This window comes from Pseudonaja textilis, chromosome 4 (assembly GCF_049901715.1).
Source record: "Pseudonaja textilis isolate UNSWEBS1 chromosome 4, rPseTex1.2, whole genome shotgun sequence".
In the NCBI taxonomy this organism is placed as follows: Eukaryota; Metazoa; Chordata; class Lepidosauria; order Squamata; family Elapidae; genus Pseudonaja; species Pseudonaja textilis.
Window position 1 is genome coordinate 48,244,608 of NC_141993.1, and position 20,009 is coordinate 48,264,616.

General features: G+C 44.9%; 1 protein-coding gene across 9 annotated transcripts in view; it reads left to right on the forward strand.

Annotated features, from left to right (window-relative positions):
* LZTS2 (leucine zipper tumor suppressor 2) overlaps positions 1 to 20,009 on the forward strand; it is a 67,754-nt gene that overhangs the window by 30,921 nt on the left and 16,824 nt on the right. For 8 of the 9 annotated variants that reach the window (XM_026704669.2, XM_087932828.1, XM_087932826.1 and 5 more), the window contains one exon: positions 1,707 to 1,774. In XM_026704669.2, the coding sequence (XP_026560454.2) occupies positions 1,766 to 1,774 (9 nt within the window). In that variant the 5' untranslated portion in view covers positions 1,707 to 1,765. Of the gene's footprint in view, positions 1 to 1,706; positions 1,775 to 6,163; positions 6,313 to 20,009 lie in introns of those variants that run through there. The other variant, XM_026704671.2, reaches the window with a different exon arrangement.

The window sequence follows — 20,009 nt, forward strand, 5'->3', positions numbered from 1 at the left end:
GCTTGCTTTCTTAGAGGACCAGCAGGTTTTGATTTCAACTTTATTAAAGCCATTAGCCATAAAAAGCCATAAAAAGGCTGAACTGTGGACATATCTTACTTTCTCCGTAAGCCAGTCTTAAAAAACCATCTATCTTTCTTGAGCAGATGATGAGCAACAGCTCCAAGGGACTCAGAGACATTAAAAACCTAAAGAGCTGTTGATCTTCTAGTGACTTTCAATCTCAGTTTAGGCAGCTCTGGCAAACGTGAATCGCCCATTAACTCAGAGTCCTTTCCTTGCCTGCTCGCACGTCTTAGCATCCACTTGCAGCTATTGTGGTATCAAGATAAACTTCCTCAGTATTTATTTTATCTTTCATTTATTTCACGATTTATAAGGTTGGCCAAGTCAGGAAGTGTGACTTAGAATTGTTTACATGCAATAAATCCCAAAGGGGAAAAAAACCCAAGTTATTTAACAACAAGCAAACTACGTATAATATACAAAATGTAAAATGGCGACCAAGCACACAGTACAACACCCACAAGGGACACTCCCGCATAACTGACCCCAGTGCCTGTGAGAATAATCTTGAGGAACAAGAGGAGCTTATCTTCCCCTCTGATGGCCTCTTCTGTTTCTCAAGGTTATTTTCACAGTCCATTATAAACAAAGCTAAGTCTTCAGAGCTTTCCTGGAAGTGAGAAGAATTCGGGCCTGTTGTATATGGGGGTGGGGAAAGATAATTCCAGAGTGCAGGGAGAACCACAGAGAAGACAAACATCCTAACTCCCAAAAGATGACAAGATTTAAAAGAAGGCACCTGGAGCATGTCCTCCCTGTGAGAGAGTGTGGGGCAGGCAGATGTTCTTGGAAAAAGGTTTTCACTCAAGTAACTGGATCTCATGTAATCACCAGCGCCGTGAATTAGTAGATCTAGAAAAAAAACACCTTTCTTCATGCCTAATTTGCTTCCTTCCTTCTTTCCCAGATTCCAGGTTTAAGCAAAAGAGAGAGACACATGCCTGCTTCCTAAGAGGAGGCAGAGATTAACATAATGTTACAGGATGCAAACTCAGTTCCAGTTCATGCCAATTGATTTAAAATTCTTTCAGTGTCTTTTCATTCTTGCAATCAAGCAACTTAGAGAGCTGTGAAAGATCTGCCTTTTCCTTGTGCTTTCAGCATATATTGATGAGTAAAGCGGGAACTCTGATTTAAACCAGGAATGTTGTTTTCATCAAATCATTTTGTAAATTAATCTACCACAGAGGCACAAAAATTAATAACGCCTTCAAATGGCAAGTCGGTAAGGGATAGAGCTGCATTCCAAAAAGTCGGTGATGAAGCAAAGACAAAAACAGAATTAAAGAGGTTTTGTTCCTTCCTTTTTTTTACCATCACTTCCACTTGATGAAATCAATTATTAGTAAGCTCAGAACAATTAAAAATTGTCGCATGTAATTAGTTACTACTTGGATTGGGAATGTTGGAAACTATAATCCAACATTTCTGGAAGGCAGTAAAGTGGCAAAATTATTTGAAAAATCACTTCTTAAATATATTGCTACCAATAAATCTCCTGACATCTACTTGTTCTCCTACCATTTTAGAAAATAGTATTACAATATCTGTAACCTTCTGTAACAAACCATGTATTGCATGCAAAACCAGAATGCTCTAAAGAGTGTTTAACTGTGATTTGCTCTCTCTCTTATTTGCAGGAGGCTCTCCTTTTCACATCACTGAAGGCCAGTGGACTCTTCTTGCCTGCCTGTAGTGGATGAAGAAGGTAACGCCTAAAGCTACCATATCAGAATGATGCCCCCCCCTCCCCCAATGCTTCGGGTGGCAACTCTCTGAATTCTTATCAGCCTAGTCAGTGATGCTGCCAGGAAATTATGGCAACCTGTAATACAGCACATCCAGAGGTCATAAACTTGGGGAAGCGTGGGAGTCAGACTTTTGCATATTAATTAAAATCATGTTTGATGCAGCTCTTTATGTACAGTCAACAAGGAACTGCTACATGCTTAGTTTGGTTCCAAAGATTTCCAAACTCCTAAATGCTTTAACTTCTTGCAATTAAATATATATATATATTGAAAAACTGTAAAGGGTTTAGAAAAAAGTTCCAACAAGACAAAAGATATGGAGGACCAATCTCATACAGTAAGAGGAAATGATTATTTTAGCTCAAGGGAATGGAACAAAGGAAGTGTTGGCAGTTGCCAGACATTTAAATAGATATCAGAAATGACAGAAGGAACCATTTTCATTCATGGGAACCAGGCTAAGCCATGTGACAAGGATTTAGGTCATAAACAAGAAAAAACTAATTTGTGCAGTTGTTTAACTTGGAGATGGTTAAAAAAAATGTATCGCCAGCAAATATTGACTTAAAAATTAAGCTCATACCTTCAAGGGCTTAATAATAACTTTGTGTTGAACTTGATTTCCAAAGAATATCTGAATCTGTTTTCTTAGCAGCAGTGTGAGAGTGTTTTTTCATTGCCTTTTTCTAGGTTGATTTTTAACTTCTCAGTCTAGGTTATAGCCCCAGGTTTTTTTCCCTTTACTCTCCCACTTAAGTATTAACCAGATACAATCCTGCCTATTTTTTGAGATTAGCCAGCCTAATTATTAGCCAGATTAGACCAGGCTATGTCCCATTTAGACTGTTCATTCAGAGTTCTTGTATGTCAAAGATATACTTAAACAAAAACGTTCCAATGGGAAAAATGCTTTACCCACAAGATTCCTACTGTCTGTTGTCATTTCTAAAATATTAGAGATGTGCGTTTGAATATTATTTGACTTAAAGTGCCAAAGTTTGGAACAAATTAAATAATCTTGTGTGATCACACTGACTAGGAAGTGTGTATAAATTCACACACATACCTATGAAAATTTAATGCAATTTAATGCTGCCCTCTTGTGGTTAAAAGAGAAAAAGCTGTTGGAATTTTAAAAGATTCTTTGAAGTTAAGGTAAATCTGTACTGTATACGGAAGGATTCAGCAAAACTTGAGGAATGGGACATTTACCATCTGCAGAGATGATAGCCTGCGAATGTCAATACAAGAGCAGGTACCTTCTTGCATATGGGTCTCTGTTTTGTGACAACCAGTGCTGCTATTACAATTGTATAAATGAGATCAGGCACTGCTTAAAAGCCTGGCACAAATGGAACAAACTGCCTGTGATAGAGAAAGATATAAAAGCTGGGGAGAGCTTGTGGCTGGATAAGACAGGATATGGCAATGACTTAGATGGGATGAAATGGAATGATCAGATGTAAGATCATGAACTGTGTGAGCTGGAGATGTTTTCTTTTAATAGCAGTTTCTTCTGAGTTTCTTGTGATAATAACAATTATTGAAAACTTCCTCCTCCTGCTTTCTTTCTCCCTCCACCCCCACCAAACAACCACATTTTTAAGTTTCAAGAATAAACTATGCACACCATGATTGATTTTTCTTCTAAAACCGAAGCAAGAGGAGAGAATTGGGGTCTTCTTAAAATCAGTGAGCTTTTAAAATATTTAACAAACCAAAATAAGACACACACATAGGAAGTTTTTAAAATATTTTTACCATTTGGGATCTTAGAACTCATTAATTTTCTGCAAAAGTCTTGTGAAGTCTAATACTGGCACTAAATTTTATTTATGGAGAAATGAGACTGTGTGAGAGACAGCAAGCTGTATGTTGATTGAACCCCAAGTTTCTGCTTATGTTTCGTGTTGTGTGCATGTTTAATGTGCATGCTTAAGTAGTCCCATGGAGGATGTTAATATATGCTTTGTAAATGTCTAAACACAAACTGCCTCACATAATTGAAATTAGTAGGAGGCTGTTCCTGGGGAATGTTCCACAAATATATTGGAGCTCTCCTTTACAGATCATTAAACTGAAGGGAAGCTATCAACAGATGCTTTCTGTTGATAGTCTAAAGATTAATCTAAAGATTGTAACAAAATTCATTTTTTTGCAGAATCTAGACAGCTGGTATTTTACAATATATTTTATTGCAATTTTTTTAGTGACAGTTACTGCAACTCATTATTTGTAGCTTAAAATTCAGCAGAAAACTGCTAAATAAAAGTGAAACAATTTCCTGTCTTTTTTATCAAAGAAGTTTTCAATAGGTTAAATGTAATTTACTTTTTAAACACACACACACACACACACACACCACTGCAATGGGAGAGGGAAAAAAATGACACAATTCCTTCCAGTTTCATCATCGTAGTGCTCACAGCAGCATTTTGCTGTTGAAAAATTATTTTAATTTTTCAAAAATAATTCAATTTCCTGCTACAAAAGGTTGTCCACCATTATTATATGAAAAAAACAGATGAAATTTTACTCTAGAAAGTATTTTTCAGCATGCATGAGAAATTAATGTTTTGTTTTTTTCTGGGGGTAGTGCATTTCCTTTACTTTTAACAACGTGGAATGATTTCTCCTGATTTAAAATGCTCTGATTTTTCCAGAACTCTGCAGTCAGATTAAATTAATTCCCTCTTGGATTTCCTCAGTGCCACTTGTTCATTGCATTGTGTCAGTCTTTATGTATTACATTAATATTATATGTATTTTCTTCCTGTAAATCATTGGACTGAAAGGCAGAATAAGAAAGCCAGTTTGATGTTATGATTAAGACACCAACTTACGAACCAGGACACCATGAGTTCTAGTCATACCTAAGGCACAAAGCCAGTTAGGTGACTTTGGGCCAATCACTCTCTCTCAGCCCTAGAAAAAGGCAGTGTTGGAAGAATTATTCTTCTGGGCTCAGTTCCAAGTGCTAACTTCCTACAGCATCAATAAAAAAAAAACTTCAAATATCTTCCCAAGAAAATTGCAGGGACTAGTCCAGGCACTTGTCAGGAGCCAACTCTGACTTGAAGGCACAAAACCAGCAATAATAAAAAAAGAATAAACATATTTAGTGAAAAAAATTAAAAGTCATAACTAATTATTTGATTTTAAATACAGCAAATGATTTGGAAAAGATAGTATGCAGTGTGAAATAGAGGTAACATAAAAGTGTTGATGTATACTTTCAGCATCATGATGAGATCTGTGTTCTGAAATTAAGCCATAAAAAGATCAAGGAAATTAAAATATTTTTTACTTTGTTTTATTCAATGTGAATTAAACTTTTTTTAAATTGGTGATATATGGGAAGGCAGATAAAGTTCCAGTTGGTTATAAGGCTGATACATCTAATAAAGAACAATAGATCTTAACTAACTTCAAAATAAATTTTATGCAAGGGACCCCAATTAGCAAAGCAATATTTGAGAGAGGAGCGTTTATCCTTCTTTCCTGAAAAAAGGCAGACAGAATAAAGATGTGATTCTTTTGTGTGGCATTATTAGCCCAAACCTTTATTGTTTATTGTTTGTACAATAGGAAGTGGGTGGGGGCTGTAATCCATGAAATATACCAGAATATTACCCTCTTTATATCATATGTCAAGTTCTTCCTCAGCAAAATGCAGAGAATAGCCTTTGGTCATCTCCATCAGTACTTTCAGAACTATGCCCAACGTTTCTATCTGGGTCTATCGTAATTCTAACTTGTTGCTATGGTAGTGGCAGCGATGATGATGATAATTCCTTAAAATGATTAACAATTGCACCGAAAAGAGGATGTTGATGCATGTGTCTGGAAACAAACTTGAAGCTGCCTTTGCCAAGGCTTGCTTGAAGGCGTACTTGGGCATGGATATTCTTGCCAGACGGAAATATTAAAAAAATACTGACAAAGATATACCTGTGGCTGATCCTAGCATGACACCAGGAAACCTGTAGGACTTGATCTGATCATCGTTATCAAAGCAAGAGCTGGTGAAATTAGAAGGAATAGCGATGGAGGGTTTCGGTGCAGGGCCTATATAGATTGTCTGCCAGGATGCTGGGTGTTATTAAGTCTCAAGGGGAGCTCCCAAGATAGTACATTTTCAGTAGGCCGCCCATTCATGAGGTCTGGATACAAAGCGGGCTCTTGCCAAAGCAGCCCACGAATGGCGCCCGACGCTGCGCTTGAGTCGCTGCGCCATAAGATTTGGATGCCTGCTGGTTGGGGGGCGGGGGGGGGGAGGCGGCGGGGCGGGGAGGGGGGAAGGAAGAGGAAGAGGAGGCGAAGGAAAGCGGGGCCGGACCAGCGAAGGGGAGGGGAAATCCAGGCACCAGGAGTCCCGGGCGGACGAGGGGCGGAGCCTGTTCAAACTTGTCGAGAAGCCGCGGGACTGATCCGGCTGGAACTGTGTTCTGAGCGGCGGAGCTGTGGACCGGCACCATGGAGGAGGCCCCGCGAGGTGTGGGGCTGGGAGCCCGTGTGGGGTGGGCTGGGTGGGGGAGAGAAGGGCAGGGGTCGCTGAGGAGACGATCCGCTTTCGGAAAGGGAGGGGGAAGCTCAGTAGAAGCAGAGCGCGCGCCGACCTTCTCCCCTTCCCTCCCCCCGCTTTAAATAGCTCGGGCGATCCGGGTGCCAAGACTTGCCCCGGGTGCGGAGTTGCGATTGGAGACTTGTTGGGAGACTTCTTGCGTTTGCAGCCTCTCCTGGGTGGCTTGTTCAGAGTCGGTTTTGCATCCCCGGTTCCTCTCCTGTCCCGGTCCGTCCGGTTCAGTGCTTTGCCCCGCCGAGGTTTCTGCGTGATTTTTGCTCTTTTCTGGCCCCGGGGTGATGAGCGCGGACGTTGCTCGGGTTTGAAACTCCCGTTGCCATCGAAGACCAGGCTTCCTGGTGGAAAAAGAAAGAAGGGGATACTTACCTTTGTCTTCGGGGGCTTTGCTTCCTTTACTACCTTGGCAGAGGAGGTGCTTTCCCATCTAGCTTGTGGTGTGGGGGAAGGTGCCGCGTTCCCCTTTGCTGATCTCCAACAACGTTTTGCCAAACGGCCTCTTGAAAGGGGCCTACCGGACTTCTCTGCCTCTCTCCTTATCTTCACTTAGCAAGACATGGCCTGCTAACCCTCACCTCATAGTTGCTTCGAATGTGTACCAGCAGCAACAATAATTAATGATTGCCAACAGGCTGTGGCAGGAAACTCTCCTAGCATCTCTCCAGTCCTCTGCCCTGGGCTTTTGTGAACTAAAGTGGGCTGAGATGGGCTTGGTGCCAGTCAGAGTCGGTCTGTTGCTCCTTTGAGTACCTGGAAGGACATTGGGACCACTTGCAGGTCCCTTGGAGTGGTATTAATCACCAGAGTGGCTGGTCCAGGGGCCTCTTGATACCAGGATTCTGTAGATTAAACTTCCCAACGAGATTTGTTAGACTACAATATGTAATTGTGCAAAATACCTGAGAACGAGAAATGCAGGATGGATAAATGGTGTGTGCTGCTTCTGGCAAAAGAGGTAGTAGATAAACACACATGGGAGAGGTTAATGAGAAAGTTTTCTGTGCAAAAGTGATACTTGGGTAGACAGTCTAAAGTGAAGTCACTGATTCTAATGAACTGAACTGGGAGGCCCTTAAAAAGGCTGGAATGGAAACCTCTAATAAAGACTGTAGTCTGAAGGCAACTGGAGTTATTTAATGTGTTTATATTATTTGTTTTGGAATGTGTGTAGCATTGGTTGTCTCAGGCTTCATATGCATATCTTTATTCACGAGTTCTATATCTAATGCTATTTTCTTTGCTATGTTTAGCTCTGGAAGGAAGGTATTTGTCAGAATGTGGGATGTCTTATCTTTTCATGAAAAAACAAAACAAAACCTCATGATGTGTACATGGGTTCACCTCCACATTTTGTTTATGTGACAACTCAAATAAGTTACACTAACTGATAATGACTTGTATCTTGTAAACAACATCAGTGAGCAGGAATATCTTCATCTTGTCTAGAAACACACATTGTGTTAGTCTGTTGTCCCCTGCTTAGTAGATGAGAAGGAACAAGGGGCCCTTCTGTACCCTCTGAGAGAAATAATTAGGAGGAGTGAGAAGAAACCGCTTCTAGAGACAATGGATTTTACTGTGCAAGGTTCCCTTTATCAAAATGTAGCCTTGCTCCATATGATGGAAACTTTCCCACCACTTTTGGGTGGGTAAAACATATCTTTTCGGATAAAAAGCAGTATCTATTCATTCCTTTCAGTTGTTAATGCAAGGAGCCCTTGGACTGGAAACATCCCAGTAAGCAGGCATTGTATCTCATACAATTGGATGCTTGATTGTTTTTGTGTGAGAGTTTACTGCTCTTTGAAGACCTGCCCCAACCTTAGAATTACTTGGTAAAATTCTGCTGCTGTGGCCAATTTCCTTCTTTTGGGAATATGTTTGTGAATCACTGCTTCGTTCTCCAAAGAAGCTGCTAATATTGCTAAGACATTTTGGCACAGGCACAAGTGGTCCCATGGGGATTGGCGGTAACCGGGAAAGCTGTGCTATTAGTAATTTTCTCCCACTCTATTTGCTGGCCAGTTGAAAACAGTGGTAAAAGTACTGAGGAGCTCTGAAGTCTGTGCAGTGCTCCAGGGTAGCATGCATGTAAGGGAATCTTGTTGACAATTGGGTCATCCGTGCATGCAAAGAATAAAGCAGACTCTTCTTGGGAAGGCTCATCCAGCATATCTGAGAGGATTGTAGAAGTTCACGAAGGGGCTGCCTGCTCTGATCATGTTCTTTGTTTCCCAGCTTTCGTCTGGATGAGCATGATGGCTTCAGCAGATGCCTCCCTGCTCTCCGTGCTTTGAACTGAAACTGATGGGGGAAGGGTGGGTATAACCCCTTGATCCCTCCTCCTCCTCCTCTTCCCTGCAGTGCCTTGTTCACCCAGTAGCACAGAGTTGATGCTTCAGAGCAGAAGTATGAAGCTCTTTTGATGGTTTTGTTCAGCCTTTATTTGCCATGTAGGTGGTATATTTGATTTCAAAACAGGATGACAAAAGTGCTCCGGGCATGGGCACTGATGTGTAACAGACAGAGCGGATTTCTGGGGATGATGTGGATTGAGGCTTGGAAATATGCAGGTCCTAAAACTGCAAGTGGTGACTCAACTACTAGGAAGATTCCTTTCCTTGATTTTTCCAGTGGAGCATAATTTTTTTTTTTTATGTGGAGATCTCTGCTTTCTGCTGCAGATTGCTAGATCCCTATAAGACAAAGATAGCTGGCAGATTTCCATTTGTTCTCTGGGATCATAACTTTTTTTATGTGTTGCAATGTGTCTTTGCAGCTGTGTCTGTATCTCCAATGCCAAGGAATCTTTTTTATTTCTTGTTTTTAAATTTATATGCTAGCCTTTGTACAGGAGTTCAATGCACAAATGTTCTCCACAACAACAACTTTGTGAGCCAAATTGGGATGAGTGTGACTAGCCCCAAGTCGACCGTGAACTTCCAGGACTAAGGATGGGCTTGAACCTGGGTCTCTTTGTGGAATACCTTCACTGCTACACTTCATTGGCTCTTAAATGTCTAAATATGGTCCAGTTAAAATGTAATTGGTGACCTGATACTATAGGCTGCTTGGGTGTGAAGATTTGGGGTTCCTTAGTTATCCAGAGGTTGTTCAAGAATATGGAGTAAAATATGTCTACCTTGTTGACTTGGAAATGTCCCCAATTTCAATGTTTCCTGTGACCAGATCCCCATAACAATTTCAGGCATGCCATTACTTGCTCAAGTTCCTTGTGTAAGGTTCCCTATTCCGTGCATCACCATTCCAGAAATAATAAGTGTGCAGCATTTGAAGCATTCTAAACTTTTATATAAATGCTAATTTTCTTACTCTGTTTTGGCTGGTAAGGATTATAGCTCTGTACAGTTTTTTGAGTTGTCAGATTAAATATTATGTAAACGTGTACCATATAGTGCTGAGCAGGGATGGCTTAAGCTATTGTTGTTAACAAATTTTTAAAAATCGTGCTCACAATTTATCCTATACTAAGCAGTATCAGATGCATCTAATTATTCTGCAGGATAATATTTTCTCATTTTAATGGTTAATATATCTTCTTTATTTTAATATACACACACACACACACACACACACACACACACACACACACACACACAAAGATAGATAGATAGATAGATAGATAGATAGATAGATAGATAGATAGATAGATAGATAGATAGATAGATAGATATACACAAACAAATTTGGAAGGTTGATAATAATGTCCAGCTCATGAGTTAAGCTGTTAAGCTGGCTTTGGGACATTTATACAAAAAAGTACAAAACATATTTCTCTCTTGAAAATATTTGCATATTGTATTTACCCAAAAAGAAAGTGGTACATGAATTTGCAGACTTGGCATGCATTACAAAAATGTGGCTGGCAGGAATGGGAATGTCCTAGATTTGCTTTTCTTTAAGCTTCAAGCCATGCAAGTTCAGGTTTTGGGATTTGGGGGTATGGTGATGATCTTGTGTGACACTTTTAACTATGAGCTGCTGTCCTGCTCCTCACTTGACTTATTATACTTGCTTGCATTAGAAATGGGGCGTTGGTTCTTACCTGATACGCTTCTTTTCATGGGGCTGCGGAGAGCGTCCAGATTGGGAGGTGCTTCAGTCTCGGCTCCTACAGGCTGAGCTTGAAATTGAGGAACGCCTCTTGCCATCACGTGGTCCTCCGGCGTCCCAGTTTTGCGAAGACGAGAAGGCAGGCCCTGTACTCATGCTAACTAAAGAACGTTAATGTGCTTGGCTGAACGATGAGGTTCCCCACCAGACGGCTTAATGGGTGGGCTGGACGCTCCGCAGCCCCATGAAAAGAAGCGTATCAGGTAAGAACCAACGCCCTTTTCCATGGAGCTGCTACGAGCGTCCAGATTGGGACATACCAAAGCTTGGCTAGTCCTCCGGGTGGGTTCCCGTCTGGGGTGGAACCTCCTCTGGAACTTCGATAACACGCTGAAGGACACGCCTGCCAAAGGAAGCCTCAGCGGATGCAAATATATCAATCTTATAGTGCTTGATGAAGGGAGAGGGGATGTCCAGGTGGCAGCCCTACAGATGTCAAGTATCGAGGCTTGCGTGGCCCATGCGGCAGAAGTAGCCGCACTTCTGGTGGAGTGGGCGGTGATGCCCACTGGAGCGAAAGTGACTGAGCCTGGTAGGATTTGGCGATAGCGGCCCTAATCCAGCGGCCCACAGTTGAGGGCGTCACCTTGCGACCGAGAGAAGCAGGATGGAAAGACACAAATAAGGCCTCTGACTTGCGAAAGGGCTGGGTGCGTGTGATATACATCCTCAAGGCGCGTCTTACATCAAGGAAGTGCCACTGCCTCTCTTTCTCGTGAGAAGGATTGGGGCAGAAATCAGGAAGTATGAGCTCCTGATTTCTGTGAAATGCCGAGTTCACTTTAGGGAGGAAGGTGGGGTCGGGACGGAGGATGACTCTGTCAGAGTGAAAAGTACAAAGATCCTGTCTAATAGAGAGGGCCGCCAACTCCGAGATCCGGCGGGCGGATGTGATGGCCACGAGAAAGACGGTCTTGAAGGTGAGGAGCTGTAAGGGAATCTCCCTTATGGGTTCAAAGGGGACTTGGTGAGGGCGACCAGAACCTTGTTGAGGTCCCAGGTCGGAAAACGGTGTATGGTTGGGGGCGGAGGTTGGCAGCTCCCCTAAGAAAGGTCTTGACAAGGGGGTGGTGGGAGATGGAACCCCAGTGTCTGAGGGGACAACGGTTGCGAGGGCAGCAACCTGGCGTCTTAGGGTATTGGTAGAAAGACCCTTGTCGAGACCCACCTGGAGGAAGTCAAGGATTTGGGGTATGGAAGGAGAAAGAGGATTAATTTGACGTCTGAGGGCCCAAGAACGAAAAGCAGCCCATGTGGCATTGTATATGCGGTTGGTCGAGGATCGTCTGGCTGCCAGGATGGTGTGTATAGCCTGGTTAGAAATTCCCTGAGCCCTTAGACGGCTCCGCTCAACCTCCAAACGGCTAACTGGAGCCATTGGGGTTTGGGATGAAGTAGGGGGCCCTGAGACAGGGAGATCCTGTCTGGGGGATCCTCCAGGGAGGGGCCACCGAGAGGTTGCGGAGGTCCGCAAACCAAGGGCGTCTGGGCCAAAAGGGAGCTACTAGGAGGATCTCTGCCTGCTCCAGGATCAACTTGTGGATCACCCTGGGGATGATGGATAGGGGGAAAGGCATAAAGGAGCCCTGGGGGCCAAGGGCAGCGGAGGGCATTGTGGTTCTCTGCCCGGGAGAGGGGTACCTTGAAATGAACCTCGGAAGTTGAGCGTTCAGAGGGGAAGCGAAGAGATCCACCAAGGGGGCCCGAAGATGGAGGCTGCTTCCCTGAACAGAGAAGGGTGGAGGCGCCATTCCGCTTGGTCTAGGGTGGCTCTGCTGAGCCAGTCCGCTTGAATGTTTAGGACCCCGGATATGTGATCTGCCCTGATGGAGGCCAGGTTTGATTCCGCCCACCTGCAAAGGCGCTCGGCTTCTCTCATGAGGCTTGCTGACTGAGTGCCCCCTGCCTGTTGATGTGGGCCTTTGCGGTGATGTTGTCCGTGAGGACCAGGATATGACGACCGCGCACTGGGGTAGGAAGCTGCGAAGCGCCAGGAGGACAGCGTGAAGCTCCAGCCAGTTTATGGAGCAGAATTGCTCTGTTGGTGACCATTTGCCCTGTGACGATATGGAGAGGACGTGAGCTCCCCAACCGAGTAGGCTCGCGTCCGTGGTGACGGATAGCCTGTCGGGCTCTTTGAAGTAATGACCTTTGTTTATGGCCGGCCTGGTCCACCAAAGGAGGGACGTAAGAACTCTCGGAGGAACTCTGACCCGAAGTCGGGAGTTGCTCCTTCCGGAACGTTGATACGGCAGCAGGAACCATTGTAGAGACCTGGAATGGAAACGGGCCCAGGAATGATAGATATGCATGAAATAAGCTTCCCCAGCAACTTAGACAGTTCTAAGAGAGAAACTGTTCTTGCCCTCCTGACCTCCTTAATTGACTGTTGGATGCTAAGCCACCTGTCTGGGGACAGGAAAACTAGTTCCCGGTTGGAGTCAATCACTGCCCCCAGGTGAGTAAGTTGGGTAGAGGGGAAAGGTGACTTTTCCTCCAGTTGATAATGAACCCATGGTTTTGCAGGGTATTAAGGGTGAGTTTGGTATCTCTTAAGGCGAGAGCTCTAGAGGATGAGAGGATGAGGATATCGTCCAGATAACAGTGAAGTCGGACGGGAAGGAACGCAGGTGGGCGGCAAGGGCCGCCAAAACCTTCGTGAACACCCTGGGAGCGGAGGACAGACCAAAGGGAAGCGCGACGTACTGGAAATGTTGTCTATTATAGGCAAAACGTAGAAACCTGTGGTGGGAGGGACGAATAGCAATGTGCAAGTATGCCTCGGAAAGGTCAATTGAGGATAGCCAGTCCCCTCGACGGGTTCCCATAAGTATCGACTGCAAAGTGTGCATCTTAAATTTGCGGGGGCAATGTAGCGATTTAGTCTTTTAAGGTCTAGGATCGCCTCCAACCCCGAGCTCTTGGGCACTACAAACAGGTGGGAGTAGAAGCCTCGCCTGCTCAGAGGAGGGAACGGGCTGGATGGCCCTTATATCTAGGAGGTGGTGAATGGCGGCCTCCATGAGGGCCCGTTTGCAGGGTTCCTGGAAGGGGGGAAGACATAAAGAATTGGGGGAGGAGTGGAACTCGAGTGCCAGTCCGAGACGAACCGTATCTCTGACCCATGCGTCAGTAGTGATGGCCTCCCATTGGTGAGCAAAATGCTTGAGGCGGCCGCCTATGGGAAGGTTTGCCCTAGCGAGATCGACGGAAAGGTCGGTTTCCGGATCCCGGAAAGGCCTCTTGAAGGAACCTCGTCTGGACCTGTCAGACGAGTCTGACCGGACCTGCGAGGAGGGGGTTCTGTAGGGAGGTTGGGAGAATCTGGAGGGACGAAGGAGCCTCGACGAGGGGAGGGGAGGGGCCTCTGGGGTCGGGCCTCCGAAAAAGAGAGGGGAGGTACGTGCGTTTGTTCCGAGTCTCGGCCAGAAAGGGATCGAGGCCGGTCCAAAAGTTTCCCCCAGAGATGGGGGCTGAGGCCAGCTTGGCCTTGTTTTTGACATCCGCTTGCCAGTGGCGGAGCCAGAGCAAGCGGCGGGCAGTGACTTGGGAGGAAATGGCCTTGGTGGAGAACTTGGCGGCTTGAAAGGTGGCATCCGCCGAGAATTCAGCCGCGGCCATAAGTTTGGCGATGTCCTGTTGGGCTCTGAGGTTGGCCGCAGGGACATGTTGTTTGAGTTGTTGGAGCCATTTAATCGAGGACCTAATGAAGAAAGAAGCAGCAGTGGATGCCCTGACTGCCCAGGCATCGGAATGATGAGCGCGGCGTAGGGCCAGCTCGGCTCGTTTGTCCTCGGGCTTGAGGGCCTCGAGAGCATCGCTAGGGGTAGACCGGGAAGCTAGTCCTACAATGGGCTCGTCCACAGGGGGGATCTAGCAAAAGAGTGAACTGCGGGTCAAGATTAAAGAAGCGTTTATCCTGGGCAGAGGGAGGGGGAGGTCCTGAGGAGGCTAGCTGCCTGGAGACCATGTCCGAGAAGATAGGTGGGACGGGACCACATCGGTCTCCACCCTGGGCTGGGAAAAGATGGAGTCGAGGGGTTCCCCGCCGCTGGTTGGGAAGGAGTGGGGAGGTCAGGCCGGAGGTATTCTTGGCCTTAAATAGAATGGACCTAAACAGGTGCGGCTTGAACAAGCCCACGAAGGCGGGTTGGTCCGGAGTGAGGCCTCGTCCTCCGACATGTCCCCTCCAGTGGGTCTGCTCCCCAGAAGGGCTCACTGCCAGAAATGGACCCCAAGTCTAGGTCCTCGCCTTCCCCAAATTGGGTAGGATCCCGAGCTCCTGAGTTTCTACCTCCTCCTCCAAAGACAGGGGAAATTCCGTGGGATGCTACCTGCCCGTGCAGGCCTCGGATCCAGAGAATGAGCGAACGGAAGGTGCCTGCGCTTCAGAGGTCGCGGGCCGTGGAGCCGGGCTGGCTATATGCTGGAGCTCTTGCGTTATGCTTTGTCGGATGGCCAACTCCATCCACTGCCTGAGATTCTCCGGGATTTCCAGCACGGGAGGTGGGTGAGGCTCCTCTGGGCGTAGACCTGCAGCGGTGGGAGTAAATGTGGCCTCAGGGGCCTGTCTAGGCTGAGAGTGAGAGGAGGGTGCCGGGAGGAGGGGAGGGGGGTTGGGTGGAAGTTGAGGGAGTAGGGGCGGAAGGAGCCAGAGGCACGGAGCCTAACTCTCTGGACCGCCTGCTCGATCTCCTTCTCAAGTGCCCTGTGTCGCCTGAGGGCATCTCTCTGGGAGGTTTTAGAGGCTTCCTGGGTCTGTTTACGCAGGTGATGAGTCTTTGATTTGGCCTTCAAGGAAGGGCCACGAGGTGTTTTGTCATCTGCCATCTGAAGGAGCAAAAAAAGGAATTTTGGGTTAGTATTAGACGGTTGGCACGTCTGGATGTGGCCTCACGGAAGGCCAGGAATCCTAGCAACTGTTTCACGCCCCTTTGATCAAAAAAAATTTTTGGGTGAACTGCTATCGAGTTGAGGGCCTGGCCCCTGAAACCAATCAGCCAAAAAGGTGAACGCCCAAGCAGCTACCCTCTCCGGACGGACCGGGTGTGGGGATTACTATGCTGCTACCTCGCCTGCTGGGTAGGCTGCGAAGCCAGCGGACCCTTGAAGCTCTGTAAGCCTTGTGAGAGGCCTGGGAAAAACGAGCGGTAGTCTAGGTAGTCCCGGGGGCTGCCTAGAGTCTCACCACCTGCAGCCTGTAACGGAGTGCCTCAGACAAGAAAGGTAGGCCAGAAAGCCACATTCAAAATGGTGTCGCTGTCTGAAGCCACATTCAAAATGGCCGACGCCATGCGGTGAGGCCACATTCAAAATGGCGCGCTGTCTAAAGCCACATTCAAAATGGCGGACGTCATGTGGTGAGGCCACATTCAAGATGGCGTCGCTGGCTGAAGCCACATTCAAAATGGCGGACGCCATGTGGTGAGGCCACATTCAAAATGGCGGACGCCATGCTGAGGCCACATTCAAAATGGCGGACGCCATGCGGAGCCCCAAAATGGCGGCCGCAAACAATTTGAGCTAAACCCAGCGGCGGAACTCTCCTAATGAAGGAAGAGGCAGGGAGCGGTTTCCCCTGAGCTAAAGGCGCGTGGGGGGAAACAGTGAGAAGAGAAAGTCAAGGCAGGCAAGAAACGATGCGTTTTCACCGGAGCGAAGGAACGACCAGCGAAGGAGGGTGGGGGGTGGGGGGCGTTCAGAAGGCTAGCCTCTGCCCCTGAAATACGCGATAAAATTCTCCCCCTTGTATCAGGGTACTCCCTTGAGAGTCCAAACCTCAATTTTCCTGCGCTGGTTGAAGAGAGGGTCCAATAAAATGAGTAGAATGAGTAGAAAAAACGATCAGCCAAGGAGCTAAGGAGCGAACAGCCTGACTGCCACGAGGCTGAGCTAAAAACTGGGACGCCGGAGGACCACGTGATGGCAAGAGGCGTTCCTCAATTTCAAGCTCAGCCTGTAGGAGCCGAGACTGAAGCACCTCCCAATCTGGACGCTCGTAGCAGCTCCATGGAAAATGGGCTGCAGATACAAATTAGCAACTGTGCAAATGCTTCCTACTCTGCTGCCTGAATGGATCTGAATTCATCACAAGGCTGATGGTATACAAGAGCAGAAACAGTGTGTTGCTAGATCAAAACACCCCTGACCCATCTGATCCAGCAGTCTGTTCCAACAATGGCACAAAAGGCCTGCTGGTCTATCGGGAGATGGCCTTCAGAGGCAGTCACACGGCCATCAAGGCTAATAGCCATCCCCATGACTACTGTTAATTGGTCCAAACTTTTTTGGGAAGCCAGCCAAGCTGGTAGGCAACACCACATATTGTGGTAGCGAATTTTAGAGTTTAATTACGTGTTATGTAAAAACAGTATTTCTATTTGTCTGTGCTGAGGCTGCCAGAATTCAATTTCACTGGGTGACCTCTGAGTATTCTGGGAAGGGGAAGGCAGCTTCTTACTGTCCACTCTATCCACACCATGCATAATTTATAATCTCAATCATGTCCCCTATCTGTTTGGTGGAGGAGCAATTAGAATAATCTCTACCAGGCACCGAATTTATCCTAGTGCTTTTCAACCGGTGCTTGGGGTTTTCTCCAGAGATATGTGGCCTTGTTGAGTCCTGGAATGTGAAGAAAGTGAGACCACCGTTCCAAGTAGTTTCTTTCTGTGTATTAATCCTAGCGTGCTCCCTGATTTACTGAAGAGTTGTGGGATATGAAGTTACAGAAAAAACACTAATACGATCAAACACATTTGGGCTTATTCTTCTTCACTTTTTTTGTGTGTATTTACAGAATCTCATATAACTCTCCTGCCACATTAGAAGAACCTGTTAGTCTATGGTAGCAAAAAATCAGAAGGCATCTGGTAGCCTCTTTTCTGACTAAGAAATTTTATACATTTTAATGGTAGAAAAGAGGCTACCAGGCTTCTGATTTTCTGCATTCCCTGTGACATATTTTTGTGGATAAAATCATCCCTGTTCACTTTGGATTAGACACCATTGGGGCAGAATGGAATGAAATAAAGGGGGCAGAGTCTTGTAAAATCATCTGCCTGGAAGCAGAAGTTGCTTTCCTATGCTATTGGAAATCATGGCAGTACTTAAAATCCCATCCTCCCCTGCTACATACATATAAATATGGACCATTCAATGAAAGGAGGAAAATTATTGTTTTCATTACCTTAGCTCAAATACATGTGGAGATTCCCTGCCAAGTTAACTTAATTATGCCCCTTTTGAATTATGTCCCTGATTGGCATACAGTAGATGCTTTTCTGGGTGGGCTGCTGGTTCACATCTAGCCAGCATTCACTGACTCATAGTAATCATAATTCATTAGCTCTGTTATATATGCAGCTATTACAAACCTGTCCTGATGAGGAACCGCTCTTCAAGGGATTTATTCCATTCCTGCAGCTTGTTTTTAGTCTGAGATTGAATGTGTTTTTGTAGATTCTCCATGCCATTTTATCCCATTATGTATGCCTTTTGTGTAACCTCTGCCTTATTTTTCTTCACAGAGCATCTAACTGTGCCAGTGTCAGTATCTTTGTGTTGAGATGGCTAATGCTTAATAAATTTAGTGTGGAAAAATTTGCTGTATCTTTGGTACTTAAAAGCACAAAATGGTGGCTGTGTTGTAGAAAAGATGATAACAAATTGCAAGGGGCTATATAAGTTTAACTAGAGAAGAAAACATTATTTTTGCATTTTGTAAAATTTTGCAATTGATCAGATTCTGGACATAAATAAAATCTGTCCACTGAATATTTAAGATAAGATTTGAGTCACAGGCTGTAAATGTGAGCTCCTTGGAGTCAAAACAGCGATGGCATTGGTGTTTGATCCCACTATCTCAGCTTATTAATCCATTCTGGTATCTTTGTATGTCCAATCTAACTGGATGGCTTCTGGCTGGAAAAGACTGTGGTGGAACACACTAATGGCCTTTAAAATTACTTCTGATTAGCCATTTAAAATTAGTTCTAACAATGCAGAACCCATAAAACAGGCTGCCAACCACAGTCATACACGTCCATTGAAACCTATTCAGTATCAGTTAGAAAATGCCTTTATTACCTTCCTTGAATCTAGTAAGAATCGTTGTTCTGAATGCTTTCCCCCTGCTTTCTTGTATTATTTGTTTTGTAACCTCTTACATATAGGAGTAGAAGGATATCCAGCTTTCTATATATATATACCATATTACATTTTTGACAATCAGAAATGTGCGTTCTCCCAGACTTAATTTTTATGTATGTATTTAATACTTGATCTGGAAGAAGATTTTGGACTTGTGATATTAAAGAACTGAAATAATAAAATGCTCTTTATTTCATCATGCTTTCCCTTAAAGAAAATAAAAAGTAAAATTAAAATAATTCTATAGTTATAATTCTACTAGTAAGAGGTAGGTTTACATACTCCACTAGGTTGTAATGTGATTGATGCGGTCTTAGTGAGTACTGTGAACTCAATCCATTCAGGTTCATTCAGCAAAATGTAGTTAAGCAAACCTTGGTTTCATGTGCTATCTGATCATGATTCATAGTAGAGGTGGTAGACCATCCTTAATAAATAGAGACTACTGGAGGCAATCCTTGTGTCCACTCAAATACTGATCACACTTAAGAACAGTCTCTAAGATCTCATTGGTTAAGCTACAATCAGTGGTGGGATACTGCTGGTTCGGACAGGTTCTAGCGAACCAGAGTCTTTGATGATCAGCCCACTTACCCCTGCCCTACCCTGTCCTATATTTCCGTGTTTTTCAGTTCAGCTGATTTGCGCAGCACAGTGGATTTCTGCGCCTCAGCTGTTTTACTTATGGGGGGGGGGCTATGAAATTCCATTAAACTATTATTTATTATACAGTTGCTGATCCTCGGCATCAGATGCATTCCATAACTAAGAACTCGTCAGTTCTACTTTCTCAATTTTAGGATTTCACATCCTTGTGGGGGATTTGCTTATTAAAAAACTAGTTATGCTTATTTAAAAAAGTAGTTATGTTTTCTTCTGATATTTGAGTCTCTATATCTTTATTTCTATTTTCAAAAACAGTCTCCCCTGAACTGACCTTATTCAGCTCTCTTGTCTTGGATAATGGGTTTCCCAGGTGCTAGGCCTGAGTAGCACAGTGTGCAAGTTTCTTAGGCTGTTGTCTCTGGGAATGACCCTGCTGTGAAGTCAAATTCAGGACCTCCCTGGAGTTCCAGGTTCATTGATTCAAGCCATATTTGCATGAAAACAGCAGCTTTGTTTCCTACTTCAGCTTCTGCCTTTACTGCTGTTGGTGGATTATTTCACCCATAATCCCTTAGCTCTGTGGTTGCTGGGTGATGTTGATTATGCCACAAACAAGAGGATCCTGACATCAAACAGGGTCTAAAGCAGCAGGAGGCTGTGTCAAACCCCTTGCAATACAGATCTAAATTTGGGACAGATGTCTACTCTGGATGAGGAGG